We start from the raw sequence: 10,985 nt of genomic DNA, 5'->3' as shown, positions 1-10,985 counted from the left end.
AGATAACTACAATCTGTTTCAGAAATACATAGGAGAAACAGTATAGAAAGATAGAAGGAGACGCCAGGGCCTGTGGACGCCTGCAGAACAACCTCGGGTTGCCTGAATGGACTGACGACAACACCCTCACTGCGGTCTAAAAGTTGCAGCACCGAGATCTGCACACAGTGCAAAGTGTAGTATCAGCACAACCGACCCCATGTGCTGGTAAGTGCCTAGCCTAACCTCGACGAAGTAGTGATGAGGCTAGGACCAGACTACCAAATAAACCTGTGCAGTTAAATCATATACAACAGGAAAAAAAAGTAGATATTCGCAGTTAAAGATGGGGAGGGGAAAACATGCTACGGGGAGTATCAGATAACAACAAAATACCAAAGAGGAATGTAATGAAACTAGAATTTAATTTCCAACAATAATGAGGAAAACCAACACAGTATTCACTTTCATTTCTTTCTTTTTGCAGGCGTGCAACCCGATCTCATTTCATATATCTCATTGCAGGCGTGCAACCCTCTCCCATTTCATATATCTCGTTGCAGGCGTGCAACCCGCTCCCATTTCACATATCTTGTTGCAGGCGTACAATTCGCTCCCATTTCACATATCTTGTTGCAAGCGTGCAACCCGGTCCCATTTCAAATATTTCCGTGGCGGCGTGTCACCCGCTCCCATTTCACATATCTTGTTGCAGATGTGCAACCCGGTCCTATTTACAAATCAAAATCAATCACAAAAGAATCCCGGCAAGGGAACAAGAGTATAACAACAACATCCCGGCAAGGGAGACAATATCGTAAACAATAACATCCCGGCAAGGGAGACAATATCATAAACAATAACATCCCGGCAAGAGAACCAACATTGATAATCAACATAATAAGTATGAATAAATCTTAATGGAGTCACAACAATTACAACACTAGACCCACGGGCATGCTTGACACCGACGTATAGATACTCGCCACCATGTCTATACACCATACTCCACAATTAACACATAGCAATTAAGACACAACTCCTAATTCCTCAAGCTAAGGTTAGACCAAACATTTACCTCGATGCCACGAACACAATTCAAGCATCAACTACCACTTTACCTCTCGTTTCCACCACCAATTCGCTTGTATCTAGCCAGAAGTTACTTAATTATATCAATAAATGCTAAATGAATCAATTCCAATGCATGAAAATAAGTTTTCCAATGATTTCCCCAAAAAGTCAAAAATCGACCAAGGCCCACATGGTCAAAACCTGAGGTTCGAACCAAAACCCGATTACCCATTCACCCACGAACCCAAATATATAATTTGTTTCGAAATCGGGCCTCAAATCGAGGTCCAAATCCCCAAAATTTAAAAAATCTAAGTTCTACCCAAAACACCCTATTTCCCCCATGAAAACCCTTGATTTTGAGTTGAAATCATGTGAAAAGATGTGAAAGATTAATGAAAACGAGTTAGAAATGACTTACAATCGATTTGAAAGAGTAGTTGTTTTTTGAAAAATTGCCCAAAGGTGTTTAGGTTTTGAAAAGGTTTGAAAAATGAAAGATTTTTGGCTAAGTTATGATTTTGCAGGTCGCAGATGTCGCAATTGTGAACCCCTTCAAAACCTGCTAACTTCGCAAATGCAAAGGATACATCACATTTGCGACCATGGGCAATTCTGGTCACCTTCGCAATTGCGAGGGACCTGTCACATTTGCGACATCGCAATTGCGAGGAAAGGTCGCACTTGCGACCAAGGCCTGCCAGCCCAGTCTTCGCAAATGCGAGCTCGCAATTGCGAGCCAGGCTTCATAATTGCGAAGCCTGCAGACCTGCAACACACAATAGTTTTTCCTAAGTTCATAATACTCTGTGGCCTATCCAAAACTTACTCGAGCCCTCGAGGCTCCAAACCAAATGTGAGCACGTGATTTTTGCCCTATACAAAATATTCCTATAAAATTCCAAGAAAATATATTTTTCTTAATTATTTGCCATTTTTAGGAATTTTTATTAATTGTTTGCTTTCTCTACACGTTTGATTTTATTAAGAAAAAAATGCCAAAAAATACCATGCATATTAGATTTGTTTTTACATTTTAGGATTAATTAATTAATTATTTACTTTATTAAAAATAAAAATCATAAAAATGGACCATTTCTATATTTTCCCTTTTTATTTTTAAGTTATTGATTTTTCTCTTTAAACTTAGGATTAAGTAGCTTTTATAATTTTGGTAATTATCTAATTAGTTTAATTTCACACTTTTGGATAATTTAGGATTTTCAATTATAGGATTTTTTAATTAAAAGAAAAGGAGAAAATTTGAAATAAAAGAAAGAATTAGAAAAGAATTAAAATTGCCCATCTTTAAACACCTAATTCGGCCCAAAATTCCCCCATATACACAATTAATTCCCCTCAGCCCAAACACTCCCCTCTCTACATCCCCGGCCCAAAATTGGATCAAACCCAACAAACTAACCTACCCGACCTGGATCCCCTCTGATTAAACCAGGCATAAGCTAGACCTAAAGGAGGAAACCCCTATACAGACACAAGAACGTCGCATCCCCCAGAGCTTATTCTTCTCCATCTTCATTTCAAAACACACAGTGAGGCTTTGACAAAATTAGAAGACCTTCCCCCACCTCAAGAACAGAGGGAGCCGTTCCTGGCATCTTCTTCCTCATTCTAGCAAAAACCAGAGGCCCCTCCTCCTTCTTTTTCTTCTTCTTCTTTTTTTTCGCTCACTCACAACAGAGATGAAAAGACATCTCCCATTGTAGAAACCCCAGCTTTCTTCCTCCTCACCTCTCACGCACGGCTTACACACGAAAATCGCTCACCATAGAGCTGGAAATAAAACTTTCAAAAGCTCAAAAAAAAACTCAAAAAGGAGATCTGAAAATAAGTTTTGGGGAATAATTTTCTAGGTTTAAAAGCTATTGAAAGCTTTGAAGCCGTTGATTTTTGTTGTTTTAGTCGCTGAGCTCCACCTTCTAATTTTCAGATCTTTATTTGGTCATTTCTTTTGTTTCTTTACTTGAGGTATATAAATCCTAAGCTTATTCTCTTATTTTGAATCATGGGTGAAATTTTTGTTGAATATATGTTGGTTCTCATACTGATTAAGTGTTGTTTGCTAAAGCTCAAGTTCTGTTGCTCTTCTCTTGTTCTTAGTTGATGTTTTGATGTTGAATATGTTTTTCTCCACTGTGATTTTGAGTTGGCTGATAGGTTATTGATGAATTTGAATAATTTAGGAAAGTCTTTTTTTATTTATGAATCTATGATGGTGGATCGAATTTCATCTAGATCTGCTTGTGTTGAAAGTCCTGAATGAAAGATTTTAAGCATCATTGAAGCCATTGAGTCAATCATCATTTTTATAATAACATGAGGATTAATTAATTATACTGCTATAGCCTTGTTTCTGTTCTCAGTAGCTTGAATCAAATCTGACAGTGCCATCTATTTTGTTTCATTATCATATTAGTAGACTTGAAATAGTGTTGACTTAAGTGCATAGTTTTAGTAGTAATGGATTATGAGTGCTAAAACTAATAGAATCTCACCGCTCGATTATTTACTCATATGTGTTGAGCTATAACATTGTAGTCCAGTTATTGAACAATATAGTTGATATTTGGTAAAAAATATAAGGCATGTGAGTTGGTAAAGATTCCATAAAGCATTTGAATAACTAAGTTAGGGTACGGTCTTCTAAATTTGCAATCCTCAAATGTAAACGTATTAACTGACACTAACAATTCTCTTATCGATTGGCTTTGGATCCATCTCAGATGTTATATGCGTCATACATACTTATTTGTCATGACCAATGACTTTACATGACTAAGGAACATGAACAATTTTAAACATCGTAGCTTGCTTTAGGTGCGATTAATAAATAAACCATTGTGACTATGAATACGGTTCCCGTGACATAGTTATGACTCCTAATTCCAAAATTCGGGTGCGTATTTCATGTGACCCGGTCATAACAACTTCGAATAATAAAACCCTCTGAAATAAATTGAGGCGTGTCATACCAAACAAAATTTATAATCCATGGCCCTCATACGATTAGATTCAAGAACTAACACTTATAGAATAGGATTGAGGTGTGCCATAAATAAATTAAATCCTCCATGGCCCCCACAAATGTTGCTATTGATAATTGAATCTTCGTAGTTGCTTTAAGCACATTCTTTAAATTGACTTTCTTTTAATTATCAAATCCGGGTGTGCATTTCATGTGATCCGATTCTAATTTCCAACAATGTTAAATAGAGCGTGTCGCGAACCGCGAGTGCATTTCATGTGGCGTGGTTCAAGGCATATTTTAAATAACGTTGAATCTTCCTAAAAGCGTTTTAAAATAATAAAAAGCGGTTAATAAGCTAAAAATACACAATAGGTTAAAACATGTAATAAATCGGATAATAGGCCAATTTTAATAGTTTAAGAGACCGTGCTAGAACCACAGAACCCGAGAATGCCTAACACCTTCTCCCGGGTTAAGAGAATTCCTTATCTAGAATTTCTAGTTTGCAGACTTTAAAAAATAAAAATTCCTCAATTTGGGATTTTAAAATAAACTGGTGACTTGGGATACCAAATAAATTATCCCAAGTGACTACTCTGATTAAACAAAATAATCCCATATCGAATAATGTCACTTTAATTGGAATAACTCTCTTATATCCCCTATCGGGTGGTAAAAAGGAGGTGTGACAGCTCTGGCGACTCTGCTGGGGAACATAAACTAGAACTTCTGGTTCAGGGTTCAAGAATTCGAGCTTAGAATAACTGTTATACTTGGCTTTATTTATTATCTATTTTTTACATGTTTGAGCCTTATGTGATAAATGTTGTTTTGTACCGCTTTGATATTGTTTGAATTGTATATAAATTGTTACGAGACCTTCTTCTCTCTGAGTCTTCTAAATCATCTAGGAAGTGTGCACTTCATGTGACTTCTTTTCTGTTAGAGTCATATCCCAATTTTAGAACGAGGTTCGGACAAGTTGCAAAGCCGGTGAAGCTTCTGTATTCCCGGTACGCTGCCCCCCTCCTGCTCGAGTTGTCCGCTCAGGTAAGCCAGGTCTAGAACAATACAGCCAGGTTTTTAAACCTAGTATAACATAGCCTCATGTTGGATCCCTAGTAGGAACGTTTGTTTGCATCACGTGCATCTGATTTAGGGGACTCAACACAGGGGTTGGGTCCGTCTAGGACAGGTGTACACAAATTAAAAAGACTATCCTGATGCAACTTACATGCTACTTGCGCATCTATTCGTTTCGGCTTGCATGTTAACTGGCTTCTAGAATAGGGAAAGAAAATCAAAAAAAAAAGGAGAGGTAGGTATTTAGAAAATTCTGAAACTCTGCCGAAATTCTGAAAAAGAAAAGTCATTTCAAAATAAGCCAAAACTTTCAAGCGCCATGATTCCCTTGTTCCGTCAAAACTGACCGAACTACGCGGATCTGATTCTCACCAGATGTGAGAGACGTAGGCAAACCTCATCGGTTCCGTCCCCAATTTTCAGAAAATCCAAAAATATTTTCCATTAGTTCCTTCTTTAGAAATCTTTCATTAGAAAATTCAAAAAAAAAGTTTTTTAAAAAACTCAAAAAAGTAGTTTCCTTCTTTCTAAAGTCTTTCATACAGAAAAGAATCAAAAAAGATCAAAATCCAAAATACGGGTTTCCTTTATTTTGAAGTATTTTTCTCAAAAAATTCACAAAATAAATGAAAAAAAATCTTTTCCTTGTTTAAAAAGTCTTTCTTTCAAAAAAAAAATTTGAAAAATTGAAGTCCAAAAATATTTTCTCTTTTCTTTAGACATGCTTTTTGTAAATAAATAAAAACTCAGAAATCCAAAACATTTTCTTAAAAGTCCCTCTTTCGAAAATAAGAGGTAACATTCAAAATCCAAAAATATTTTCTTTTTTCTTTAGAAAAAGAGAAAACAAATGAAAATTCAAACAAAAAAAATATTTTCTTTTTACTTATAAAATTCCCAAAGCTCATATCAAAAGAAAATAAATTTTTAGAAGTCTTTCTTCCAAAAATAAAAGAAAAATCCAAAATCCAAAATCAAAAAAAAATTCCTTTCTTCTTTTAAAATATTTCTTTCAAAATATCCAACAAAAAAAAGAAGTTAGTTTATTTACTCCATTTTCGATCTTTCCGAACTACGCAAGATCTGATTCATGTGGCGTCATGATACGTAGGCAATCTTCATCGGATTCGATCATAGCCATAAAATTAACTGAGTGAAAAATAAACTGTAAAAAAAAGAAAGAAAAATTGAGTGAAAAAGGGAGTGACAAAATAAAAGAGTGACAAAAACAAAACAAAACAAAAAAGAAGAAAAGAGTGCCAAAAAATAAAAGAGCGACGAAAATAAAATAAAAAAAATCAAGAGTGATTAAGAGAGGCAGAAATGAAGAAAGGAGGTACAGAGTGAAAAGGGCTAGTTAAGGCCGGGATGAAACATGCAACCGTTCAAACACACGGTAGAAGCATTTAACGGTTAGGTGTATTGCATCCCAATATGCGATTTCATATATGTTAAATGTTTCAAAACTAACAACGTTGTTGGGTGTGAAAACTAGCTAGGTTTTGGTGGTTGGTTTTGTTGGTAGTCTGGCCTCCCCTCCTTTACAAGATCTAAAGGCACAGATGGCCTCCGCAAGCAATCTACAAATCATCGATCCTGAGGATTGCCCGGCATCGGCTATTCTGCAGCTAGAATCAGTAGCTGCTGAAGAGAATAAGATGTTGCGTCTCCGCATATTGGAAATGTGGGACGCATGGTCTAATGGTAGGGAACCGCCAAGTGCAATCTCTGGGTTCACTGAGTTGATCCCCAGGTCAGGTGAGGTTACAAACGCCCCAGTGCCCAACCCGCTCATCCCGTGTGGGCACCCTCTAATGATGTCCAATGTTCCTAGCATGCCTTCTGTGGTTCGCCCCCAGATGCCAGTTTCTAGAGCACCTCCAATATTGTTCTCTGCAGCTCCAGTCTGCACCAGAGCACAACCAACTTTACCATGGTCGTATGTTGAGCCTCCAATGTTCACCTTTCAGGGTCCACAACTTCAATCAGAAATAACATATGTGACCCCATACTCTTTCATTCAACCTCCGCAATATGATCTCTCGGGGGAGCAAGAAAAGGTTGTTAAAAATTCCGAGCAAGAGGAGATGGATCGAAAGATAAAGAGCCTGGAACAAAGCCCTAAAAATATGCAAGGTTTGAGTGCCAGAAGAGTGTCTCATACTCTAACCTTTGTATGTTTCCCCATGTCCACTTGTCAGTTGGCTTTGAGATGCCAAAATTTGAAAAGTACGACGGGCACGCAGACCCGGTCGCTCATCTGAAATGATACAGTAACCAGTTAAGGGGTGTTGGTGGAAAAGAGGAGCTGCTAATGGCCTATTTTGGGGAAAGCCTCACTGGAATCGCTTCTGAGTGGTATATAGATCAAGAAATTACTCATTGGTATGTGTGTAACGATATGGCTCGCGATTTTGTCCGCCGGTTCCAATATAATGTGGATATCGCGCCCGACAGAAACTCCTTGTCCAAATTGAAAAAGAAAACCATAGAAAGCTTCCGCGAATATGCTGTCAAATGGCATGAGCAAGCTGCCAGGGTAAAGCCTCCAATAGATGAAAGTGAAATGGCCATGGTCTTTCTACAGGCCCAAGAGGCGAACTACTTCCAAAACATGATGTCCTCTATGGGAAAGCCGTTTGCTGAGGCTATCAATATTGGAGAAATGGTTGAAAATAGTCTAAAAACGGGCCGAATCTTGAGTCATGTTGCTTTTAAATCCACATCATCAGATGTTCAAAATGGTTCGGAGGGTTTGATGAATAGAAATGGGAGTAAGGAGGGAGCCATGATGGTTTCAAACTCGAAAGGGGCCAGCAGGTCATTCAGCTAGTCATGTGTGCCTCCTATGGTCCCACTCTGGCACCGCCTCCCTATGCGATGATGAGCACGCAATCTTACACACAACCACAACATCATACACAAAATGGAGCTCCACCTCCCAGAAATGTCCATCCTTACCAAGCTCCATATAATCCTCAACCAAATGATCCCCAATACAATCCTCGCCTAAGATAGCCTTTCAGAAAGAATCAGTTCACCCCTATTATTGAATCGTATTCAAGCTTTTTCCAAAAGCTAATTAGGCTAGATCTATTGCAGCCAGTGGCCCCGAACCAGCCAAACCACGAGTCCCCCTTGCACCGAGCTGACGTTAGAAGTGAATACTACTCTGGAGCAGTGGGACACAGTACGGAGGACTGTTGGACCCTCAAAAGGGCAATTGAAGATTTGATTGAAGCTCAAAGAATCGTTTCGGGATGAATAAGCTCCTGATGTGATGAACAATCTGTTGCCTGCCCACAACATCGGGCCAATGGTCGGAATGATTTGTGAAGCTAAGGAATTTGATCTAGCACTGAAAGTCGTTGCAACCATTGCCGAGACAAAAGAAAAGCTAAAAAATGGTCGCTAAGCATGAAAGTTCTCCATCAGACGGGAGTCTTAATAGCCAGTCTTGCAATCCTTTCTGCATCCGGATTATCTCAGGGTGTGATCCAGATGTTTTACCTTATTGTCTTACTTTCTGATGTAAACCCTTTTATCTTCAAAAAATTGAAAAAAAGAAAAAAATCAAAAATCAAATGAAATTAATATTTCATTCTCAAGGAATGTCTCTTTTCTTAATCTTGTCATTTTTCTTTCTTATTTTCTTTTTAGTTCGGTTAAATGCAGATTTCAATAACATGACATGCTTGCGGACTTCATGCCCAGATCCTGAAAGCTGTCAGACCTCGAAATAATGAATCAAGGATTAGATCGCAATGAATATCAAGTTTAAGGAAATAAAACAAAGAGTTGGAACAACTGAAGGAAAATTGGTTCCTGGATTGGAAAAGTCCATACATTGAAATAAGAGTACTGCCAAAAGAGTGCATTGTATTTGGGACACATCGAAGGAAATGTCCTTGAAATAACTGTCAATGCAAATGCAGCCAAAAGGTACTATGTTGGATCCTCCATATAGTTCTAATATTCTCCGGTTGGAATGACGAAAGCTTTTATTCTCACTATCCAAACACTTAACCCTTTGCAAACCCATTTGAGTTGGTTACTCTTCTTTGATTACCCTCTTTGGAACCTAAAAGTGTTATTAAAAAAAATTGAAAAATGAAAAAAGAAAAGAAAAACAAAAGAAAAGGGGGGAAGAAAAGATAGAGAAAATGAAATGAAAAACAAGTGGAAAAAAGAAAGGAAAAAGAAAGAGAAAACAAAGCAAAATAGAAAAACAAAAGAAAATCAAAAAAACAAAATTTTCGTGAACTACGTTCCACTTGATTCTGAAAGGATACGTAGGCAGCCTCTCTTTGGGGTTCAGTCACACCAAAATAAAAATACAAAGTCCCTCAAAAGGTAAAACTGGGGCAGATATTATAATGGTTCGGCGATGATCCCACCCAAAAGGTTCCAAAGTTGTAATTCAGTCCAAATTATTTTTACCCAAATCCTTTCAAGTCCTTCCGATCGATCTGTGAGAATGTTTAAGGACTGAAGAATACAATTACTTGGATTTGATACAGTCAAAATGAGAGAAATAAAATAAGAGAGTCTTATTGGTGAAAACCCACACGGGCACCATAAGGCGATAGTAAGCAGAGAAATTGAAAATGAGAGAGTCTTGTTGGTGAAAACTCGCAAGAGCACTACAAGGCGATGGTGAGAAAAGAAATGAGAGTGGTCAGCTAGTGAAAACCCGCAAAGGGCGCCACTAATCGAAAAGAAGATCCTCACAGCCATCGGCATCGACAGAGTCCTGGCAAGGTTTCTCGATTTTGAGGCAAAAGTTGTGATGAATTTCTGAGAGTCGGACGGTTTACACAGATTAGGCATCCAGTCAAAAAGGCATGTCATGTTCATTGAAGTCCGCATGCACTCCAGATAATCCTTCTTTCTTCTCCCTGAAAGGGATACCTCTCATCTAAATTCATTGTCCATTTCATTATTTATTTTTCTTTGAACCCCTTTCGGTCTAACTCTATTACGAAACAAAGACAAAGAAAAGATATCAAGATTGATTTACTGGGCTTTTGTTTGATATGAGCCAATATTCAAGAAGATACCCAGCCTCGGCAGGTGCATCGAGTCAACTGGCCATGATGGCCGATGCTTTGAAATAAAGAAACTCCTGAAAAGAAAGAAAATCAAAGTCAAAGGCCTATAAAAGCAAATGAAGTTGAAAAGGGTAAGTCCCATGTGGCTAACTGTCTCGGCAAAGGTTTGAAAAGCCAATGAACCCCAAATGCTTTGAAATTGAAGTTGGAAGAAAGAAGACAGAAATAAAAGGCCTACGAAGGCGAAATAAAGTTGAAAAAGGTAAGTCCCATGCGACTAGCCATTGCATCAAGTTTGAGGAGCCAAAAGTTCCCCCATACTCCGAAGAAAAAAAAAGAAAAGAAAATCAGAAAGGAAAGGCCTACGAAGGCAAAATAAAGTCAAAAAGGTTGAGTTCCACCGACCAACCGTCATGGCAAAGTCTGGAAAAAATCAGAGGTTCTCCAGGGCCTGAAATGAAATCGGTCCCCAGTAAATGAGAAGTTGCAATTGAGATCTTCATCAAAGAAGTCGGGTCGAGATCAAGTGACTGAAACAATCAAGACCACAAAACCAACCACCATTTCAAACTAATAATTTTTCTTTATTTGAAAACATGAAACAGGTGCCATCGAAAGCAACCTTGCAAGAAACAGGTGCAATCAAGGAGAAATAGCGCAAGGGCTAGAAACAGCTTTGCAGCAATAATCTATCCAAACGGGAAGTCTCCTCTAAATTCTTTCCTTCATTTTTACTCATTTTCTTAAAAACAAAAAAAAAGAATAAGATAAGAAGAAAATTCAAAAAACAAATGGTAGCTTAGGACCCC

At 38.0% G+C, this 10,985-nt stretch overlaps 1 protein-coding gene across 1 annotated transcript; it reads left to right on the top strand.

Annotated features, from left to right (window-relative positions):
• The first annotated feature begins 6,687 nt into the window (after nt 1-6,687).
• Nucleotides 6,688-7,958, top strand: LOC138887853 (uncharacterized). Its single transcript, XM_070169644.1, has 2 exons — nt 6,688-7,299; nt 7,407-7,958. Exons 1-2 carry the CDS (start codon nt 6,688-6,690, stop codon nt 7,956-7,958), a joined length of 1,164 nt encoding a protein of 387 aa, XP_070025745.1.
• The last annotated feature ends 3,027 nt before the right edge of the window (nt 7,959-10,985 follow it).

Source organism: Nicotiana sylvestris, chromosome 3 (assembly GCF_000393655.2).
Source record: "Nicotiana sylvestris chromosome 3, ASM39365v2, whole genome shotgun sequence".
Lineage (NCBI taxonomy): Eukaryota > Viridiplantae > Streptophyta > Magnoliopsida > Solanales > Solanaceae > Nicotiana > Nicotiana sylvestris.
The sequence above is the reverse complement of the archived record's forward strand: the minus strand, read 5'-3'. Positions and strand labels throughout refer to the sequence as shown.